General features: G+C 43.9%; 1 protein-coding gene across 4 annotated transcripts in view; it reads left to right on the top strand.

The window, feature by feature from the left end:
- Nucleotides 1–23348, top strand: part of NRXN3 (neurexin 3) — a 1027384-nt gene that overhangs the window by 41284 nt on the left and 962752 nt on the right. For all 4 annotated transcript variants that reach the window (XM_068946691.1, XM_068946692.1, XM_068946693.1 and 1 more), the window contains exon 2: nt 6297–7569. In XM_068946691.1, coding sequence (XP_068802792.1) covers nt 6861–7569 — 709 coding nt within the window. In that variant the 5' untranslated portion in view covers nt 6297–6860. The remainder of the gene's footprint in view (nt 1–6296; nt 7570–23348) is intronic.

A 23348-nucleotide genomic window follows, 5' to 3' on the forward strand; every position in this document is an offset into this window, starting at 1 on the left:
TCTTTGTGTTAAGAAAGCTGGAGAGCAGAAATGGTCTGTAAATTGCGTTCATGCTGAGCTTAGGCTAGGTAGGCTAGTTAAAGGTCACTCTCTTGGACTACATGGCCTCCTCTTGTGGGGTGGGGAGAGTGTTTAAGAAGGGAGTCACACTGTCCTTCACGGCTCTTTTTTTAACCCTCTTTCTTCCAGCTTAGTTTTGAAGAGCTCTAGTTCTGAATCAAATTTGATTCAGTAGTCCCAGGAGGCAAGAACCTTGAAGGGTGATTATCTTCATTATAAAATATTAACTCTTCTAGCAGCCTGATTGCTCTGAAGTGTGAGGCTGTGCTGCCATGGTCTCATGCTTGTTGCTGGACTGAGCATATTACTAGCTTGTTCATATCCTTTCTGAGGTCACCGGTGGCATTTCAGTTGTCTTGCATGAAACGAGTGCATGTGATCTCAGCTCCCCAGTTTGGGTACTGCACAAACTCAGATGAATGACAGTGTTTATTGTGGTGAGCTCCAAGAGTAGATATGTAATAAACAGTTGGTCTTGCCCTCCCCAGGTGAGGATTGGGGGCAGGTAGGAGCAGGGGAATGGTCATAACCTGCTTGACTGCAAACCTTGAGCCCAGGGTACCAGGAAACCTACAAACTGCCTGTGGGTCACGACTGACAGTGTGTTTACGGACATGTGTATGTCCTAATCTGCTGTAGGGGAGAGGAACAAAGGGAGTCTAGTGGGTTTTTTTTTTACTTGTTTGTTTGTTTGGTTTTTTTTTTAAGAGGACACTCTTGGATTGCAACCCTAGACCTCCCTGAATAGTGCCATCTCCTTTTTTTGCTTTTTGCTTTGATAGGGAGTTTTTGCTACTGTCTCCTATGGAGCTCTATGCTGAATTCAGGTAAGGAGAACTGAGCAACTCCATATCCACTTTCAAGAATGGAAGAGCTAAGCTTGCAGAAAACATCAGTGTTGGGAGGAACCAATGAACAAAGGAGAGTATGTCGTCTCCTTGGGCTCGTGAGGAGTAGGCTGGGTGGCAAAGGCACTTGTGCAGCTCTCAGCGATGTTTGAGATCTGTATAAATACTATATCCTTGGAAAGCATCCAGAAGAGGTCACAAAGTGCGCTGTACCACCATCCTCGTAACCCCTCCTTCCATTTGCGGATGCTAGTCTTTATCCTCATGTATCTCTTTATGCCCAAGATAAAACTGTAAAGATCCCCATTTCCTCTTTCACTTCTCTTGCAGCAGCTGACCTCATAAGATGCTGCATCCTGTGAAGTTTTGCTGACTTCAGCAGAAGCTACATGTGTTCAGCTCTTTACAAGATGAGGTAGTGTAGCTGTAGCTCCACCAAGCTCTCCTCTAGGTGTAGATGTCCACTTCTATCTCCAGCCCCTTTTTTTCAGGTCAAGCTCCACTGGCACCACCCGAGAGTCCTCTCCAGCCCAGCAAGGGGATGATGTCAGAGTCCAGATTTATAGCTAACGTGCAAACTCTGCTAGAGGAGTAAAAAAGCTAAATTAATCCATATGTCTTTCTCTAGTCTCTTGAGTTTCAAAGCCTCCCTGTCCCCGTTCGCTTCTCTGTAAGCATCTTACCATGCTTCCTTGCTGAGGAGGCTGTGAGATGGGATGATTTTTGTGTTCTCTTTTTTTCCTCCAGTGACAGCAGCAACTCACAATTTTCACATCTGAATTTTTCACTGGAAGGTTTCTTTTCTTTTTTTTCCCCCCCTCCTTTTTTAGCCACAGCTCAATTGGGTGTAGATGAGGCAGGAAGATTTCTGCTTTTAAGAGACAGCCGTCTCTGTGGAGACCCACACTCAAGACATGATCCAAAAAGAGCCTATTGCTTGCTAGAAAACTAGACGAGTGAAGAGAGGCTGAATAAATACTATTAATTCTCTTTTTTTCCTCCACTGGCAAGCTTGCATGTAATATCAGTTATTGACTGTGAATCTCACTGGATCATTTTGAGCAGCATGTGCCATGGAGCTGTAGCGATCTGATTGCTCAGCCTTGGGCTGACTGCGGGAGCACACATTGAAGCAGAACCAAATTAGGGCTTTGTTTACCCTTTCTTAAAATTCCTCTGCTTCAGTGGGGACTGGGGAAACCATTCCATTCTCTTTTTTTCTGGTGAAGGCCAGGACAAGGGTTAAGTCAGTTGGGTTATAAATGCATGGGTCTTAGGTCACTAATGTATGTTTTTCCCCTCCACGCAGAAGTATGGCATAATGAGCAGTTTGGGATGCAGAGGTGGTGGCAGACTGAGGGTGCTGTCAACCCAACCGATGAGAGTGTCAGTGTATCAGTGCGATTGTGGTCCAGCATGCTTGACTGGAATAAGATGACTTAAGCAGGCCTGTACTCAGCAGGAGTTTGTGAGAGAAGCCAGCCTGCACCTGGCTTTATCTAACTCTCTTATTCCTCCGGCACTAGGAATTTTTGAAAATTACACTTAAAAAAAGGAAATCCGTCCATAAGCAATTAGCAGTCATGGAGGGAGGAAGTGAAGGAGGGAGGGCAAATCCATCTCCTGCAACCTTTCTGTGCAGTTGGGTAAATAAGCCAAGCATTAGCACTGTGCCCGGCTTCTCGCTGTTTCCCAGGCAGGTGCGTTGTGAGATGTTTGCAAGGATATTAACCCCACATACAGAGTGTGCCAGTTGGTAATTATGGAAATTAGTTGGCAATTAGATAATGTCACCCACTCTCCGCATACAGCTGATAAGCAGTTGAGAGCCACTCCAAAGTGAGGGTGAGACCCCCTCCTGGGGCTGCTAAGCAGATGGCTCTGACCTCCTGGCATTAATAGGCTGCGCTCAAGTTTAGGAAGGTGGATGGTAGTCGGTAGCACTTCACCATGGCAGTGCTGCCTCCCTTCTCCCTGCTCGGGAAGCTGTGCAGCTCTCTCAGCCCAGTGAGTGGGAAGATTGAATAGTGAAAGTGGGTGTGTTTCCTACAGTGGGCTTTGCGTGTGTGAAAAGCTGAGCCGTCTGTTCAGCGTGCAGGGTCTTCGTTGTCTCAGCTCTTTCTGTGGGCCAGGGAGGCGATGCAGGCTGCTCGGGCTGCAGTGGAGATAATTTGCTGGCTACCTCATTTCTTCAGGGTAGCAAGTTCTTAAAATGCTCTGCAAAGACTTTCCTAGTGGTCTATTAAAGGGCTGATCACGTGGGACTAGCTGTCTTGTTTCATGCTGCTAAATCACTTTGAGGTTAAAAATAGAACATGGAAAATATTTGTTATATTGCTTTTGCATGTGAGCAATAGGTAGAATTGGAACAGGGATGTTGCGACTTCGTGACTAGGAGAAGCGATGTCCGTCATGAAGTCTTTTTCTGTCAGATATGTTCATGCTGTGAGCAAGTTTGAGATATCTCCGAGATAATACATATAAGAAAATAGTATGGGATTGTATAGTTATTGTCCCAAACTGTAATGCATTGCTATGGTAGCAGTGTGCTGTGTGAGGCTGCTAGGGTAGTACTTATTCTAAAAATAAAATGGTAAGAGCAGAAAATTATTCGTTCTCCGTGTGTCTTGGAGGATCATTGCAGGAAACGGGTAAGGCACAGATTTACTGTCTCGGGAATTAGGCTCTCAAGGTTCAGATTCAAATCCTGGCCAATGCTTAGTGGACACTGTCTTCTGAGTTTTCCTCTCAGGCCCTACTGTTGTGTGGTAAGGTTTGCTAGTGCTGGCTGAGCTGCACAAGATGCAAAACTCAAATAGCAGGAGATACTATGGGTCAGAAGTGAGAGGCACTTGCAGAGCCCTGGAGAAGCCTTGGACAGCCCTAGGCTCCTGGTGGCAGGGTGCAGGCCAGCCTTCCCAACACCTGGTCTGGAATGTCCAAAAGAAAATGAAGCATCCAGAAATGACACCTCTATGTTATGATTTTTGTGCCCTCTTCCTCTATTGAAACAGAACCCTGACCCTGAAGACCCACAGAGACGGAGATTTCTTCTCATATGTGAAACAGGGTGTCGGCAACCTGGAGTTGGAAGAGATCTGGCTGTTTGGACAGGCGCTTGGGCTGTACATGGACATACACATCTCATCTGTGACTGTCTATAGGATGTCCACACCTAGTGCTATTACTTAAAGTCTTTCATTGGTTCTTAAAGAGTTCGCTTTTTAAAACAGGGCGAGAAGAGTCACAAGGCTGAGGGCTGCCTCTCATGCAAATGGTTTAGCCCGCCTTGCCCAGGAGAATCCAAAGCTGCAGTGCAGGGTCTCCATGGGTGCCTGCAGCCCTGCTGGGCTCACTCTCTCCCTAGCTCAGGCGATGGCAGGGCTATCTGACCTAGCAGTGAATTTTGCTGCAGTGGTGGTAAATGTTCCAGGGAGCCATGAGCTGCTGGGTGCACACTGCTGGCTAATTTACACACATTATTATATTCCTATTCCCATCTCATCAATAATTCCAGGCTTGGGTCATCGCTTTCTCTCTTCCCTCCCTCTCACTCTATTCTCCTTCTCCATAAATCATGGGCTATTTTAGTGGAGCCACCAGGGAGCACAGAGGAGAAAGGTAAACGGACAAGAGCCATGTACTTCTTCCTCCACTTGATTTTTCAAGGCTCTAACATCCTCCCCTACCCCCTGGCCTGACTGAGCCAGCATCCTGATTATTGGGAAGACAGACTATTTGAGCATTTGGATCCTTTTTTTTTTTTTTGCCCTTTTTTTTTTGTTTTTTGCTTTACACCTCTCCTAACACTTCCTTTTTTTTTTTTTCCTCCTTCCATTCTCCTGAGCCAAGCTGTTAACAATTAAAAGGAATTATCTTCCCTCTGGTTTTGACTTGATTGTATTTGTGTTTATAGCAGTTTAGCTAACAAGCTCCAGTCAGGCAGCTGCAGGAAACGGGCCTGGCTTCCACTGGGCATTGAAAGCTCGTGTTTCTCTAGCTTGCGGGTTCTCTTTTAATTGATCTATTTTGTTTTCTAAGTGACTTGTTTTTAGTGCTGACTGAATTTGCCAGATTGACAGCCCTGGAGGCTTATGACTTCTACAGGTCCCTGGGGCAGGTACGGCTGGGGCTATGGCCGTCTCCCTCCCTTGCTTGGTGATTCTTCTCCAGCTTAACCTCTGCCCTGGCCAGGCAGTAACTTTCCTGACACTGCCCATCTCTGCAGTGTTTGTGGGCAGGCACCCACTAGGAGCATCAGCTGTCATCATCCACATCACAAAACGCTCATCTCAAGTGAATATTTTATCCCAATACTGGTGACATGATTTGTGAAATATGTGCTTGAACTGGCAGCTGGGAGGCCTAAGGCTGAATCTTGATTCTTGTCGCCTCCTTTCCTGCTTTGTATCTGTGCTAGTGTTGGCTATCCCCAGAGCTGACCCCTTGCCCAACTCATAGTTGTGAACAAGCGCCTATGTTAGTGGAGAACTTCTGAACTTTTTCTTTCTTTTTTTTTTTTTAACAGGATTTTCAAAGAACGAGCCCAGTTTTGTACTGTCTTTACTTGTCATCTTAAAACATCCTCCTACCGCAGGCGTACAGTTGCCTACATGCAAATAGTTAGAAGTGAGTTAAATCTTAGTGCGAGGAGGTGTAACTGTTGCTCACTGAAGGCTCACTGAATTGCTCACTCTTGCTGAGCAGTGAACTTGGCCTGTTAGCCAAACCATTAGATCAGGGGAAGTGGTAAGTGCTTAGGCACTTCTTATCATCCAAGCTACAAGTTGCCATATATAATTTGTATAGCAACTATTTTCAGGCTGTAAGGGTCCCTGTTAGACCCTCTGAAGTATGCAAGAAGTCAAATAAAAGGAGCATGACAGGCTGCTGGTAGGGATGTCTTCTCTAACGCCTGCTTGGTGTGCTAGGAAGCATAATGAAAGTAGAGGAATGGGAAGTTTGGATAATGTGCTTCCTTATTCTGCATAATTCTTGTGCTCTAAGGAATTCTGGCCTTTGTCCTATGTATTTTCACTGAGAGGTAGTTGTTACTGGGGAAGCTTCAGCACCATTTTTCTTAATATAGTTGATGGGATTGCTTTCGTAAAAGGAGTTAAATAATGAGGTGTATTTTTTACATTGCTCAGTGTTGCAGTGTGTACAGGTCACGTGGTGAGGTCTCTCTCTGGCCCTTCTAGTTCTGATGACATAAATGGTCCCTGCTGTTTTGGAGGACTATATGGCCACCTGCATGCATGAAGAAGTGGGCGGTGAATCAAGACATGTAAACAAGTTACTGGATAAGATATTAATAAGCTTCATAGTAAAGATATGGTGAGTAATGGAGCTAACTTTTTCCTTTCTTGTCTTCTCTTGACCCCACAGGTCCAGCAAGCTCTGTGAGTGCCAAACAGTGAGTTATGGTCTGGATTGCTACCCGTGCATCATGAAGATTGACTTTATTTTTACTCTTCTAAGGATCACGTGCTTTATGAATTCACTTTCTCCTCCACCTCACTGCCACCTCCATCAATATTGTTATCACTTCTAGGAAACCAGAACTTGAGGCTTGGCCTTCAACTCAGCCTTTCCTCTCTCCTTGGAACAACCAGTGTCACCTTTGTGTTCTACCAAAAAAATCACTGTGGGTTATTTTGCCCTTTGCAAAAGTACACTGCCTGGAGAAATCACTTCACATACCCTTTTCTTCTGGAATAAAGGCCTCCAGATCCTAAAGAACAGCTGAAATCTTTACTTGGAGAGGAGACGTTTCCTCTCAGTCACATGCACTTGCTGTCTCTCTTTCCACCTACTCTTCCTCTCTCTCTGTCTCTCTTTCTGCTTTCCTTCTCCTGTGGGATTTATCAGATTTGGTGTTGACTGCTGGGGTTCTCCTCCCAGTATTGTGGCTTTTATTTTTCTCCTAGGGAAGAGGAGGTTCTTGAAACAATGGGCTTCACCCTCCACTCTGTCTACTTCACCTTGAAGGTGAGTTTGCTGTTGGGCTCCTTGCTGGGTCTCTGCTTGGGTCTGGAGTTCATGGGCATCCCCAACCAGTGGGCCCGCTACCTCCGCTGGGATGCCAGCACCAGGAGCGAACTCAGCTTCCAGTTCAAGACCAATGTCTCAGCTGGGCTGCTTCTCTACTTCGATGACGGTGGTGTCTGCGACTTCCTTTGTCTGTCCCTTGTTGATGGGCGCATCCAGCTCCAGTTTAGTGTGGACTGTGCTGAGACTACAGTTATCACAGACAAGCAGGTCAATGACAGCAATTGGCACTTCCTGATGGTCAGCCGCAATCACCTTCGGACGGTGCTAGTGCTGGATGGTGAAGCCAAGCCTGGTGAGGTGCGTCCACAGCGCCAGTATATGAACATTGTCAGCGACCTTTTTGTGGGTGGAGTCCCGCTGGACATCCGTCCTGCTGCCTTGACCCTCGATGGTGTTCTGAGTGAGCCTCCATTTCAAGGATTTATCCTGGATCTGAAATATGGCAACTCTGAGCCACAGCTCCTGGGCAGTCAAGGGGTTCGGCTGGACGTGGAAGGGCTCTGTGCAGAAAACCCCTGTGAAAATGGTGGCACGTGCTTTCTTCTGGACGGCGAGCCACACTGTGACTGCTCAGCCACTGGATATGCTGGCAAACTCTGTTCTGAAGGTAAGAGTACTTCCCTGCTCCCCACTGATGCTTATACAACCCAAAGTGTTAGTTTGTCACTTAGCAAGCCTATGAGAGAGTTCTTATCCCTGCTGGTGGTTATCAGAGGAATTAAAATTCCACCTTCCTTTTCCCAGCTGGAGATAATGAAATAGGAATATAAACTTGCACTTGCAAAAAGTGACTTTCTGAAGGCCTGCTGCATATATAGCGTGGACAAATTTTTGTCAGCAACTTATTGAAAAGGGTGGAGAGTATAAAGTGGTAAATACAGGAATACTGGGTGTTGGTAAAAGCATTGGTAAGAAATCGTCTTAGCTCTATCTGGGTGAATTCTACTATTATTTGCCTCAAAAACCTAGTGAAGTGTAGGTAAATGCGAGCCATGTGTAAGTGGCAAACCCAGCTGATTGGAAGGGCGTTGCAAAGTTAAGCCACCTTTGTTGTGAGCTATTGCTAGTCCATGGAAGCCCTGTGCCCCTCTCAGTTGCATGCACAGTAATTGCTGAATGGCACTTGGATTGTTTTAGCTTTCTTGATTAAATTGGTTTGAGACCTCCTGAAAGATTTTGCTTTGTACTGCAAAAGGAAGACAGATTTGTATGTTTCTACACTGTTTCATACTTCCTTTTAAAATTTCAGTCCAAAAGTTTTAAATAATGTAAACCACATGATGAGGTATATTTCAGGGTTTTCTCCTTGATCTCTAGCAATGGCATGGTAATTAACTGTGCATGCGCAAGAGACTTAAACTTAAGTTCACTGGAAATCACAGCGCGAATCTGAGAATCTCAGCACAGCATTTTTTATGATGTTTGGGTTTAAACACAACCAAAGTGGAACCTGAAGAAGAAATGTCCAATTTCTCTCTTTCTGTGTGTCTATCTCAACATCTTTCTATATGTTTATTTTAATGTGGTATTAATGATAACAGAAAATTTGGCTTCATATGCAGATGTTACAGTAACAATGCATGATCACTGTACATAGTTCATTATTCTTGACTAAAATAGCCATCTTGCAAACAAGACTAATATGCCTGCTGGGATGACATCGAGTGTATGTGCTATGGAGACCTATAGTGCATGGAGAAATAACTCCGTAATGCTACAGGTTTTCAGCTATGGTAATAAAATTTGAAGTATTTATTAATTAAAACTTTAAAGATTTGAAGTGCAACAATAAAATCACTTTCAGATGATTTCAGGATTCTTTTTCCTCCCCGTTTTTCTCCAAATTTCCAATTCTTTCTAACTAGATTTTAGAGGAAAAAAGGGAAGAAAGCAGAGTTTGTTCCAGCAGATTTCTCTTTTCCTTTTTCTGGATCCATGCATCTTTAGACTCCAAGAGGACGTCTTACATATAATCTATCCAGAAATTTCTGTAGACTCTGAGGTGTGATATCCTCCATTCCATCCTCTTCAAGCAGCGTCTGGGCAGAGTGATAAAGTCCTAATAGGGAAGTTGCATCAGAAAGGAGGTATGAGCCTGAGAGGTGCTGAATACCAAAACTCTTCCTGACTTTTTGCTCAGCACCCATCAGGTCCAAACCAATAACGAGTAAGAACGATTTTCTGTACTTGAACCCTAACGGATCTGGAGCTCGAGAGACTGCTGGGCATGGGTGAGCAGTTTGTAGCGTGGCCGCTGGGCCTGCTCCTCGTACCCTTGCAGAACAAAGACACCTCATGCCTAAATTAAAGTTTTGGGTGATGGAAGATTGCAAGAGCCACCCACACATGGACCTTGAAATATAAAGAAACACACCACTTTCTGCTGCTGGGTTAAAGGATCCAGACTCCACAGGGAGCTGCTCAAGACATCAACAGCATATGGTTTTCAGCAAATGTCTTGAAAAAATACTGTGAGCAAGGCTTCCATATACCTGTGGGACAGCTATAGGCAGGGCTTGAGTGGTGGAATTTCTTTATTTCCTGGGTAGGTGGAGCAATATGAAATGCATCTTCTAATAAAGCCAGGGATATTTCTGTTGTAGCCATCACGGATCAAGCAGTGCTATTGTTACCTTCTGAAGTCATGCGTCACCATTGCTGTTTGTTTCCTATAGTGATTCATCAGTTTCCAGCCCAACCTTCTATTCAGGGTGAGCAGAGAAGTTTGTCATGATGTACCTTTTTTAATAAACGTTTTAAACTCATTGTTAGTTGTGGTCTGTTTACTCACACATAATGATGCTGTGCAGAGAACTTTTTTGTTGGAACAAATGGAGAGATTTCCACAAACACTTAAATAGTCCAGTTCTTCTCTTTTCTTTCCTGTTATTTCATGATGCATATTTGGTTTGTGTTAGAATTTTATAATCAACTTTGTTTTCTCCTCCTTTTATTCTGTGAAAGTGGTGACTTCTATGCACTGTATGATACCACCCAAAAATGTTGCAGTGTCTCTGAGGATTCAGAAAAGAAGGGGAAAAAGAGAAGAAAAGCTCTTTAGTAAGTGGAAACATGCACAAAAAGAGAAGTGGCAAAGAAACAAAACAGGAAAGCAGAGAAATACAGCTACCTTTTTATCTGACTTTAAAAACTTAGCAAACTCAAAGTTTCTTTCAATAGTCTGGATGTGACAAAACCTCTGCTGATGGACAGTAGGATGCGGTGGGAATGGCAGGGATGGGTGCGAGCTCTTCCTACCTGTGGCTTGATCATCTGTTAACCAGCTTGTATTATCTTTGTTTGTTTTCTCTCTGGGAGAGTGAAATGTTTGTTGTAAGAACTGTTCCTATTTGTTTCATTTTCTTACCTGTATTTGCGTATTTGCAGAAATGTTGCTCAGTGTGGTTATTTTATTCCCAGTCTGATTTTTCAAAGGGACATGGCCTTTCAACTGGTATCAGCAACTCCCTTTTGTGGATCCTTAGCCCTTTTACACAATTTCCATGTCTTTATTCTGTATGTGTATTTTCAGTTGGTCACTGGCATTGGCTCTTTTACTAGGAACTGATGGGATCTAATCAATAACAACTTCTGTTTGAACAGCTAAATGCAATATGTACCTTTTTAATAATGAGTTCTCTTGACAGGGGCCAGGCCATTACTTGGCTATTGACTGAGACCTACGTCTGCAGATGGTAAAACCACAACAAACTCATTTATTCTGTGGCCAGAGAAATAAAAAATAAATAGAGAGTGGAACCTGCTGATCGTGAACTGTGACGGAATGAAGCTCCATTTACAGTATTAGGGGTTATTATAATGCAAAGTGCAGTTCCAGTTATAGTGAATCTCGGCAGAGAACAAACCTTTCTGTAGTGAGGCAAAACTATAAATCCTGGGCAGAACATGCCCTGATGTGCAAAAAGCTTTTTGGCAGTTAATATGCACGCAGAGTTACCAAGACTGTGTAGGTCATGGTAGCTATATGCTCAGATGAGTAGCTGAGCTGGTCATTACTGATCACTGATAAATGGTTTATTTGTCTGAGCGTATACAATGGGTGTGCAAAAGTGTGCCTACTTTGGAAGATCTGGCTCTTTTGAATAAAATGTGATACTATTTTCATTGCTGTTGGAGTAAATTGGTTCATTGAATTTGACAGCTCTGTAGGGTACAAAGGATGGCTGATTTGAGTAGCAATTAATTTGTATGTTTCTGGGCAATAGTGGCATTAGACATGAAAGCTGAAGTCAGAGACACCTTCCCCTCCAATAAAGCTCACAAGTCACTGTGGGATCAGGCTGCTGCCAAGCAAACGAGGCTCCTGTAGAATTTGAGCATCACAGATAGATACGTTCATGTTACTGGAAAAAAAAAAAAAACAAAAAACTTCCCCTGCTAATGTTGCAAACAGTGCTGCTCTAACAGCCTGGCTGGCCAGATGCGCATGTTCATAACAGCCCCTTCAGGATCATGCTGTCTTCCTTAGTCTGCCAGAAATTCTCTCTTCCTCCAATGCCAAGGTGTAGAGAGCGAGTTCAGTCATATGGACAGTCTGAGTGCAGAGTCATACGCACAAGAATATCTTGGCCTAAGACCTTGCCCTTCTCCTTAGGCCTCGTCTGGACTTTGTGGGTGAAGGTGAACCGCAGACGTGCTCAGAAATGACATGTAACTCTGCTTGTAGTTGCAGAACCAAGACGTTGATGTGATCACCAGCTTCACAAAGCATCATGCTGAAGCCTTTGTGTTGCCTGCAGGGGCTGTTTCTAAACGAAGCCTGAATAGGGGCCTGATTGCACCTCTTCCCTTGATTACAGAGCAAGATTTCCTGGGGATGCTGCCTGCTGAATGACAGAGAAGCCCATTGCTCTGTAATTATAACACTTTTAACTGCAGCAGGAACAGATTTTTCTATAGCCCCTCAGTTTCGTTTAAAGAGGCAAGTTACTGCAGGATTTATCCTCTACCTGCCCCTTTGGAACAGCCCAATTTTCCTATTTTGACTATATTTAAAAAGGACTCCTTACCCTTCCTTAGGATTACAGGATATCCCTGCCAGCCACTCCAAACTTTGTAACACTAAGGGCTAATTTGGCACTTTGCCATAAGCCTGATGGCTGCACTTAATTTGCATATGCATTTACATACATTTTGTAATCAGAAACAAATGAACATGACCATAATATTTGCTTTCACTTGTATATTCCTTGATAGATGAATATAAATTGGTTGTTGTTGAATTCACCAGCAGTAAACTGCTGCAGACCCTCTACTTGGTCTTTTGCTCTGCTGTTACAGAGGACAGCAGGCAGCTCTGGGATACCCTGTGATTTTCACTCACCAGTGCAGAACTGATAGTGGCCAACAGCTGTGGAGTAAATATTGCAAGAGGGAAGTCTGACTGTCTTATGGCACTTCTTATGCTCTGGCTCTAGCCATTGAGCAGAAGGCTGGTATGAACCCTGCTCGTGGCTTAGTTTTGCCATTGCCTTTTTCCAGAATTTTGGTTTTCCCCTTGTCTTTCTTGTGCTCATTCTTCCTGGATTAAGTTTCTTTGGATCCATTTAAAATAGTAATTATTTTCCAGTCTGGTTGTAATTTTTTGATGCAGTGCCAGATGGGCACCAGAGTAAGATGATGTGTTAAGACATTAATTAATGCTTATAAAGTGCTTTGAAGCTCCAAAGTGCTGTACAAGCATTGCTTCTTATTGTTAACAGTAAATATTAAAAGTGAGCAGGAGCTGCAACATTTCAATTTAGACCCAACATACCCCTCCGTAGAAAGGGACTAGGATCCATCTCCCCTCACACCGGTTACTCAGCGTAGACTGCCTGCAGCTCCAGAGCTAGCTGGATCCGTTTCGTACCTTTGGCTGCTTTTAATGCAGAGGAACCACAGGGAGATTACAGGCCCTGTATGCACTGTGCCATTGATTCAAAGAGTCTGGCTGCAATACATGCTGACAGCTATATTCTTCTTGTTTCGTTCTCCTGTATTATAGATGACCATGAGGCTACAATCCTTTTCTGCTTGATTGCAGATCGGCTGCAGCCCTCAGGCAACAGACAAGTCGTAGCCCTAAGTTAGGCAAAGCTTGGACATCTTTGCTGAAGTGAAGCAAATAATTGTAACAAAGTTTAGGCAAGAAAGAGGTGGGCCTGGGAAAACGCAGGATGAAGATGCTGCTTTTTGATAAGGGTAAGACATAGTTCATGTATCAATACAGGCTATTTACAGCAACTATTCAGTCTTTGTTTTAGCTGCCTAGTTTTTGACTATCTAAAAGAGTCAATTTTAATGGTCTGAGTGAGCTCCTGGAGGACTAGCTAGACTTTGGGTACCAGCTCCCTCTACCAGCCTGTAGGCTAGCTTGCTCTCTCCTGCTCTGTCCCAAAGCGTGCGCAGCTATGATGTGGACTGGAATTTTTGTGTGTTACTAAATAACTATTTAAAAATTATAAATAACTGGCAATAATTGTGAAAGTGAACGGAGGCAGAAATTTCTCTGTCCAAATAACTTAGGGCAGGAAGATGATTTGATTTTAGAAGCTTTGTTTTCCTTTGCTTTTGCTCTTAAAAAAAAAAAGAAGACAGAAAGAAAAGGGAGAGAGAGTTGGCCCGTTATTACTGCCCGGACTTCTGCTGAGCTAGGCAGCCTGTCATAAAGGTCAATCAGCAGTAAATATAGCCCCAAGCAAGACAACACATGCTGTAGCCTTGCTTTTATCCTTACTCCAGGATGGATGTATGCAGGTCACTTGCCAAAGGGTGATCTTTGTCAAGTTTTGGTGAAAAGCAGGGAGGGAAAATCCTCCCGGACACCTTGAAGCTGCTGGAACCTGTGCTCTGGGCTGGGTGGAGTGGCAAAGCTACAGGAAAAGAAGCGGAGAAGGAGCACTTCCATCAGGAGGAGAAGCTAAGAGAAGACGGGCCTCTGCACATCGCTCTCAGCACTGACTGCTCCCTGGCCAGGGAGAAGGTGGTAATCCATGTGATGAAATGGTAGAGTGGCCACCTGTCCTGGGCCAAACTTCTGATTTCACTTTACCTCTCGTTCTTCTGCTGACCCCCTTTGGACTCGATGGATAGCAAAGCTTCTTTTTCCACCTGTACGAAGCAAGGCAGCTGCCACTCTATTGCTGTTCAGAGACAGCAATGTGACTTTTGGGTGTATGTGTGTGTTTCTCCCACAATCCTTCATTGCAGACATGCTCACTGCCGTTATAAACCCACTCTGCAAAAAAAAGCACTTTCCCTTGCTCTCTGTCAAGCTCAGGAGCAGACAGCTGGGTGTGAAACAGCCAAAGGTCTGAGAGAGGTGGGTGTGAGGATGTAGGGAAGACCATGGGGAGGAAGAGGGTGTCACAGAGAGTGTCATCAGGACTATTTTGATGGGACCTGAGTACACCTGAATGCTCTGTGTTTTCAACAGCGTCACCAGTAATACTACTTCAGCTGGACAGACCCTACCTGCACATGCACTTGCCTACCTCATTGTCTTAGGAGACCAAGGAATAGGGTGTAAAGAAAGTGTATTTGGGCAGCAGAACTTTTATTCCTGGCAGGAAAGGAAGGTACAATCATGAGAGTGTTAGCTCAGTATCTAAGAGTAATTTCCAGTTCTGCCACAGCCTTCCTGTGTCCATGGGGTGATTTGCTGGCAGGCTAAATTATTCAAGATTGAATCACCTGAGCTTACTTTGCAGGGGATATTTACTTGGTTTTGCTCTGTGCCTCAGTTTCCATATCTTAAACATGTAGCCAATGGAGCTTCCTGTCTCAAGGATTAAGAATCTTACATGCTTGTGTATGACAAAAACAGAGCCATGTATATATGTGTGTGTGTGTATCTTAGCTGGACATGTAAACAGTGATAATTCATGAAGAAGAAAAGACCTCAGCTTCCCAGCTAGGCTTAAAATCAGAAGTTAAGGTATCTTTCCTTGTTAAGTGACCATGTTTGAGGGGTGTTCCTCATCTTTCTTTTCAGCTGAAATCCCCCAGTTTCCACACCTTTGTGCGGCATCTCACTCTGTGTGTTCGGCTCTTCCCAGGGCAGGATGCAGCTGTGCTGATGAAGGCAGAGCCAAAGCAGCAGCGCTGCCCCTTCCCCATTGAGGGACATGGTGCAGATGCCGCTCTGCAGGGTGCTCACAGGAGCTAGACAGGAGGGAGAGAGTTTTCAACTCCCTTCTCAGATCTATCCAATGTGCTCCACTGATTTCTCCACAAATGCCTGCTGTAGCAAACCCCGAGTGCTGCTCAAATGCTTTTCTGTCTGCAAGGACCCACCTCTGCCTACCTGTTTGTACTGGCTCTTGCTCTGCCCTGGCTGCTGCTTCCAGCCTGGATGCTTTTGCTCTTCAGACCTGACTCTTGTCACAACCTCGTGCTGTCACGAAAAGCAAAGTGAGTATAAAAGGCTACTAGAGCAGAGTGACAGAGCTTGTGCTTCTTTGTTCCTGTATAAATCATTGCATAAAAAGCAGGACAACAGAGAATAAAGCCCTCTGGGTAGTTTCTGAGTACTTTAATTAGCCAAGAGCTGGCAAGCGTGTTGTGTTTCTAAGGCACTGAAAGAAAAGGTAAAATTTTCTTGCTGTATCTCTCTTCCTATTAACTCCTGTCAACACTCAATTCTGAGCCTCTAATTGCTTATTAGATACAGCAGTCATATTTGTGGTCCACAGCAGTCGTATTTGTGGTCCGCAGCAGTTTGCTGTGAAGGCCGGAGAGGGAAGAGGTACTTTGCTACCAGGATTTTACACTCTGAAGCCTGATCTTCCTCTCTTTACTTGTGGAATTATACCAGTGAAGTAACCTGAGTGGATATAATGGACTGGGTTTGGCTCTGAGTATTTGACAGAGACCTTAATCAGAAAGGAAGAAGCAGTTCATTCGTAGATGTAGAAACCCGAGCTGTGGGTTAAAACCTAACTTCAATCTCTGAGGCTGCCAGCAGGCCCCCAGAGCTTGCTCAGCTGCTGCGTGTATTCAGAAGCCTTTCTAAGGCTCTGCAGTCTCTTGGGTGGATTTTTATTTCTTCTCAGTTTGCTGCCTTCGTACTTGAAAAAAATGATCTGAGTTTTACAAACCTCTGGTGTGTCTCCACAGACATGTGCTTGCTTTTCTGGTCTTTCGTGCTGCATCCACCCTGCCAGCTTGGCTCTCAGGGCCTGGGATCCTCCTAGTGCCTGTCCCCTCAAGGTAAGGGAGGAAGAGTCCTTGGGGCTGAAGGCAGGTTTATCCGTCGAGGCCTGCTCTGAAACCACAGCCAGGGCTGAGGCGGCTGGCAGAGATGAGAGCGGCTTCTGTTGTGATCTACAAATTTCATAGCTCAGTGGTGTTTACAGCTAAATTCCTTAAGATCCTTTCTGTATGTGTCTGACAATATCTTGCTTATATTCCCCAAAGATTTTTTTTCTTTAAGTGGGGAAAAAGCATATGATATCATTACTTTTTAAATTGCTCTTAAAAAAAAAATAGGGGAAAGGGAAAAAAAAAAAAAAGAAAAAAGTGAGGCTTGTGAAGAGGAAAGGCGAGAAAACAGATTAAATTGCTTGTCCAGGATCGCCTGAAAGAAAAAAGTCTGGAAAACAGCAGAATTTCACTACTTTTCCTGCTGCTTTTTGCCTTCTCCAGGCAGCTTGGTGGGGGCTGCGCCGGGGCAGCTCTGTGGAGATAGGGCCGTACAGACGGGCATCCCTGCATGGTGCCTCCTGGGCCTGCGGGGAACTGGGGAGCTGTGGAGAGCCCTGGGGCTCAGATAGTTTCAGCTGTTAAAGAAAAGAAGAGCAGATCAATGAATGCAACAAAAGATAAGGACTTGTCGGGAAGCGTTACCCTTGTTACATCCTTCAGAATAAGAGGAGCTGGAGGTATGTTTATATTAGTGTCAAAGATGAGGGGCAACTCATATAGGCATAGCCAGTCTAGCTTAAAATTTGCCAGTTCAGGTGCTGATAGCTGTGTGGTCATGGCAGCGTGGAACGTAGGCACGTGGTGACAGTGGTGGAGCTGTAGGTTTATCACTGGGCAGAAGACCTTCCAGGAAAGTTTTGGATGCTGCAGAAAATAGCAAAACGCTCTTTCTTCTGAGTTCCTCTAATGGGCCTTATGCTGTTGGCAATCTGTGTTTTTTGGATTAAAAATGAATAGCAAAACAAACACAAACATTAGAGCTCTGATGATCGAATTATAATTTAGATTATTGACTTGGCTGTCTCCTCATAAATCCTCTATTTTCTTTCTTTACTTGAGCTGAATTACCTCAGTTGCTGTGTTGAACACACCACAACGAATCCCCAAAACTGCTGGGCTTGAACAACTTTGAAGCATAAATAAGTTATGTACCTGTATACTTTGGATCTTATATTTAAACTTACCTGTAAGGCACTTTGTTTTCTGACTCTCCTATGCTGTGGCATGCTCAAATGAAAGAGGTGTGGAGCAACGTTTTGACCAGCTAAGACACATCAGAATAAGACAGCTTGGAAAAAGTTTCCTCCTGAGAAATGGTGGTTTCGCTCAAATCAAAGTTTTTAGAAGAAATGCTGATTTTTGAGGGAAGTTTGCCTAGGAAAAAATGTGTTTTTACTTCATAGAATTTCTAGATTCTGGCTTCAGATTTAAAATGTAATCATCTGTATCATTGGGACATATAACTTGACCTTATTTTATAACTTATTGATATTAGTGTCCCTAACGTGGGTTTACTACTGCTGTAATATATCATTGAAAAGTTGCAGTGTTCTAGGGAAGGGACACATGCACCACACAGACTAGAAAGCTCTAATGAAAGCCTGTGGACTCAACCCTATTCTGCTATGACTTGGGGAACTATTAGGCCCAAAAGTGGAGGCAAAAGGAAAGAACCAGGTGTAGATTAGACTGGATGAAAGAGGAGAGCAGATTTCTGGCTCTGAAACAGTGAGAAGAGCTTGGATCACAGGGAGGGCGATGAATCACATCAATGCCCTTTGAAACCCCCCTAGGAGGAAGGGGTGGCAGGAAGCACTGTTAACATTAAGGTCAATTAAAGTGTCAGATCTGTAGGTACTGGTGTTTGTCAGGAGCTCCACTGAAGCAAGAGCCCAAGGAGTAATCGTCGGTGGACAGGACTCGGGTGGGTTATTCACTGTTGTGACTTCTCAGACATGCCAGTACCGTTGAACAGGGCGGTGTCTAAACAGTGATGATGAAGGTCGTATGGCACACATATTGAGGAAGAACCACTGTTACTAGAGAAGTTGGGATTATCAGCAGTTCGGTCTTTGGCTTTTCAGTACCCACGTAGCTTGTAATGTAGATGGAGGTGAGAACTGGACACTGGGCATTCCTAGAGAACATAGCAAGTTCTCTGTGCAAGAAATGTTCTTTGAAACGCAGCCAACCCAAGCTGAGATTTGGGCTGGAGGAGCAAGGCTCTGCCTATGACAGTCACTTGGGAACTGCAGTAGTATGGCGTGACAGACGTTCTCGAACTCTGGGATGCATTCCTGTCATTGCCACTGCCAGTGTGGAGACTCCCAGTTTGCCCGAGGCAAAAGATAGCTAAACTGAAGTACTAAGTAACAGATCCTCTATCTCCGGAGAACAATTGGCTGTGATTTCAGGCCTCATTTGTCAGTGGTGTTTAATTATAGCTGTGCTACCACTTACAGTGGAGGTCACTACTCTGCTGTATGTCTATTTAATGCTCCCCCTGGCTTTAAAAATCTATGAATCTGTATCCCACTATTTGGGGCATTTGTAACAGTCTCCACTGGTTTTATTCTGGGGCTGAAACTGCTCGAGTTTCTTCCTGGTTACCCGAATGAACGTTGCTGTTGGAAGGCCGACTAAAACAATTTAAGCCGCTTCTCAGGTCAGCTACTTTTTCAGGAGCGATAGGCTGGTAGGAAACAAAACGTACATTTCATCTGCTCTATTTTCCAGCCTTACACTTGCCCATTTGTTTTCTCCTTGTGAAGGACTGACGGCCCTACAGAATGTGGATACATGAACAATTTGAACTTGCAAATATATTTTCATTAATGAGCTGTTGTATAGAAAATGTATCAAATGCACAGATCATTGTACAAAATGTCTTTTTGCAGGTCAGATCACATGAATGGTATTCATCTTTAACCACATTTACCAAGTGCTCTTTGTTCAGGCAAAGCCTTCATTCAAACTGGTGAAAGATATGCTTAAATAAGAACTAAACCCAAATCTATTCAGATGTGTTGGTCTTGTCAATTTTGAAAAACACTACTTTTAAGTCCCAGTTTGAAAAAGTGACCTAGGCACCTTGAAGTCCTGTGACTGATTTGGGCTCCTAAATTACTTCAGTAATTTTGATTATTTTAGCTTCATATCACATCTCTTTCCATCCTTTGTCTCCTCTAATGATTTGGCCCAAAGAGCATATTTCTGTTTGAGATTCTTTTCTTGTCTGTGTTTGCCATTTTAATGATCTGATACTGAACTTAAAAACAAGACTGTTCAAATTTTCTTTTTTAAAACTGAGTGAAAAAAGAAAATTAATTACAAAAAATCTTGCTGTAATGCAGTGTTAAGGTTGTGAATTTCAGAATTAAATGATAGTACCTGCTACAATCAAAATGCCACATGGCATCCATTCAGATATGCTTCAGGCATCCCGCACTTGAATTGTGTGCAAGGCAGGAAAATAAAAGAGCTAAAATGCTGTCAGGTTAATAATAAATTGTGCCTACATGTGGCACATTTCATCAGAGTATTCCTAAGCATCTCACAACTACTGATAAATCAGTCAGCCTTCACATCACTCTACTACACTATGAGATGCATGTTATCTTCATTTTACTGATGGAGAAACTGGGAGGCAAACAGAATGTGAATTATTGAAGGGTATCAAGTCAGAAGCTGCTTGTAGTGGGATTGGAATCCAGCACATGAAATCCTAAGTATTAAACAATATTGTATTTTATCTAGTTTTAACCAAGTATGCAAAAAAATAGCAAAATACTGTGGTTTACATTGAATATGAAGCTAAAATAGGACTTTTGATTTAGCGTTTCTTGTAAAATTTCAGTTGACTGAAATTTCAGAGAAAGATCTCTTTATTCTTTCTGGTGGAGTGGGTTGTCCATATCCCATAAGTTCTGCCCCTTTTGGCTGCTGTCCTCGTAACTCAATCAGCTGAAACCACCTTGAACCAGTCAGTATGTTCCCTACTTCTTGCCAACGTGTTGCCCGCTCTGGGCTGTGCTTAGTGAGTCCATCTATTTACCGTGGGTTTATAATCAGTAATGAGGAAAAAAGAGATTGTAGCAATAAATGTTTTAGCAGGTTTTTTTTCCATCTGTAATTTACCTGTTTCTCAATATAACCTTTCAAAACAGGACAGAGAAAACCAGGAAAGGGTTCTCATTCCTTTAAATGATTCCAATAAAAATGTTTATGATTTTACCAATAACAGCAAGCTGAAACATTAGTGCCAAGTCTTTGAATGTTTTACTGAGCATTCCTTTAGGATAGAAGGTGGGTGGAGGAAGGATAAAGGAGTCTTATGTTTCCCTCTCACCTGCATTTCTGCAAACTGCTCAAGGTGATGCTCTAATGTAATCCTCCCTTTCTGCTTGACACTGGACTTCATAGAAGGTTGTTCGTATCACAGAAGAGTTGAGGTTGGAAGGGACCTCTGGAGGTCATCTAGTCCAAACCCCCTGCTCAAGCAGGGTCACCTACAGCACGTTGCTGAGGATTGTGTCCAGGCGGCTTTTGAATATCTCCAAGGATGAAGACTCCACAACCTCTCTGGGCAATTTGTTCCATGTGTGGTGGAGGCAGGAGAGGTTTTATTAGTGCTTGTTGGTTTGGTTGATAATTTTGGGAGAAGGTCACATGGAAAAAAGAATTTCTGAAAAGACATGAGCTTTTTCCCTTTCTTCTCTTTGAGTATCTTATTAAAAATGTTTTGGAAGAGTTCTTTCTTCTGTGTATTCCTTGCCCAAAAGTCTCTATTTTAAGCACTGAAGGTGGTTTCGGTAAGTCACATTTCTGATGTTGGCCCCTGAAACCACAGTTGCCTGGCAAACAACAGGCACCCAAATGAGCAGAGCACTTCTGCAAGAAATGAAGATGATGGCAGATGGGGCACAATGCCCCTGTTCTTATTCTTGAAACAGTGATGTACTGGGGAGGTGTGAGTGTAGGCCCTTGAGCCCAGAAGTGTTTTCTTATTTTCTTTATATATGTGGAATACTGCATTTAACCATATTGACCTCCAACAGATATTCTCTTTTACTAGATAGCATTCAGGAGTGTGAATAGAACTCCTCAGCTCAGAGGTAACTACTGGTTCTGACTTGGCACTTGTTATAGAAGCTGTTCTTTATTTAAAATTAATAGAAGCTATAGGCATTATTGATGGATTATTTTAATGCAACACACAACAGAAAGTTACTTGTTGGTGCTGTGGGGAAGCACATAACTGGAATTCCTTCAGGCCTGCAATCAAACACATCAGCAGAAGTAGGTCAGAAGGAAACAGATCTAAAACAACAGGCGATGCCAAGATCAGGAGTGACATTTGTTGGTAGTGCTGTCAAAGCAGATCCCAAGATACTCACAGAAGGGAGAGTGGTCAGTCCGGACTGAGGTGTGTTGCTAGAGCTATTAGCTATGTGATAGATGGTTGGATAGCAGTTCCCAGAACAGCAAAGATGCAGGTCTTTTCTGTAAGTGCTTGAGCACTTACAGAAGGTAATGATGAGGTATGATGAGCTGATTTTTGTAGCTGCTTATGACATTACTAATTTTTACTGCTTTTCCTCAAGCTTAATTGTTCCATCCTGGCTTGATCCTGGCTCTGTCGGGCTCATCACTGGAGTAGAAAGTAAGCAGAGAGCACTCCGACTTCGATGCTATTTCTCTTGACCCCGACCCTTACATGGTAGACGGTGAGGCTGGTTTCAGGAAGGGGAGGTGGAACAAGGGAGATGACAGATGATGTGAGGAGGAAGCAGAACTGTCAGAACAATCACGGCTGGCAGGGGAAGAGCCTCCTGGTTGTGACTAGCCAGGCCAGCTTTCGTGCGCTGGCACTGGGAGGCGAATCAGTCTCTCTGAGGCAAAGCTATGGGATACCGGGGGGATGGGCTCAACAATGCGAGAAAAAGAAAGCAAGTCAGCAAGGGAGAACCTGATCACTGTGTGTATGAGGTGGAAAGGCTGTGCAAGCATGGAAAACTGATCAGCCATTAAGGCACCCAGTTGGAAGGCAGAGCAGTACTTTTGCATTTGCTTCTTAGTATTTGTCTTCAGCTAAGTGAGATATCCACATTGCTTGAGGATCTGACCCCTGAGCATCTGCTGGCAGAACTCTAAATTTCCCTCCTTTTGATCTCTGAATCCCTTGCTGGAATTGGTCACCCAGTACTGGAGACATGCTCCTTACATCTTGGCCCCCATCAAATGTGTCCCAAGAGCCTTGTCAGATGTAAGAACAATGCAGCAATGCATACCCTCTTTTTTTCCTGCTACAATCAGTTTTCTTCTCATTCCTCTGCTCTTGGAGTTGGCCTTGGGGACCGAAGTCTTCTAGGTCTTTACATGTCACTGTGGATCCATACGTTCCACGTATATGAAATCAGCAGAGTTGTAAGAGCTTGAGCCTCCCTTTCCTTTCATGTGATGGCATAAAGGTGCTGTGACCCTCCTTTTCATTTCCCTCCAGGCCTATGATGAAGAGCTAGAAACTGGAACATGTCTAACACACTCAAGCTGAACTCATTTCTGAGAAAATCCATGTAGCCATCTGTTATCCTTTAGACCACTTGCTATGTATTGCGCCTATCTGTCTGAACTGATTCTGACTGGCTAGAGTCTTCCGGGATTCAAAGCCTATCAGCTTTAAGCTCTCTGTATATAAGGGATGGACACAACAAGAGTCTCTTCTGTGTCAGGGAATCTCAGAGGAGCAGATACCTGATTGTCATTCTCCACAGGAATGTATAAGTTGCAAGACATGAGGTAAAAGCTCCATCTGCTGGAACAGTCCTCAAAGGCCTTGTCAGAGACAAGCTCCAGCCTTCTCCTGGCAAATGAGGTGGCTTCAGCCAGGGCCTCCTCTAACAGACAGGAAAGCAAAGGGCAAGAGAAAACAACCAGAGCTTGTGTTGCTCACATGCTGAGGCAGCCGTACCAAAGCAGTTCTCAGCATTGTTGGTACTGGGGCCAGGTCCTGTGTCTCTAAAGTGGTTGCCAAGGTCCTGCATCAGACCTTGGCAGGATTAGCCTAAGGTTGGCCAGTATGCATCCAACTAACCATAACCTGTATGTCATAAGACCATGCACTGCTGAGTGGTCTGGAGCTTATAATTCCAGGCAAGAAGAAGCTAGTCTTTGCTACGT

Source organism: Struthio camelus, chromosome 5, assembly GCF_040807025.1.
Source record: "Struthio camelus isolate bStrCam1 chromosome 5, bStrCam1.hap1, whole genome shotgun sequence".
NCBI classification, from domain to species: Eukaryota; Metazoa; Chordata; class Aves; order Struthioniformes; family Struthionidae; genus Struthio; species Struthio camelus.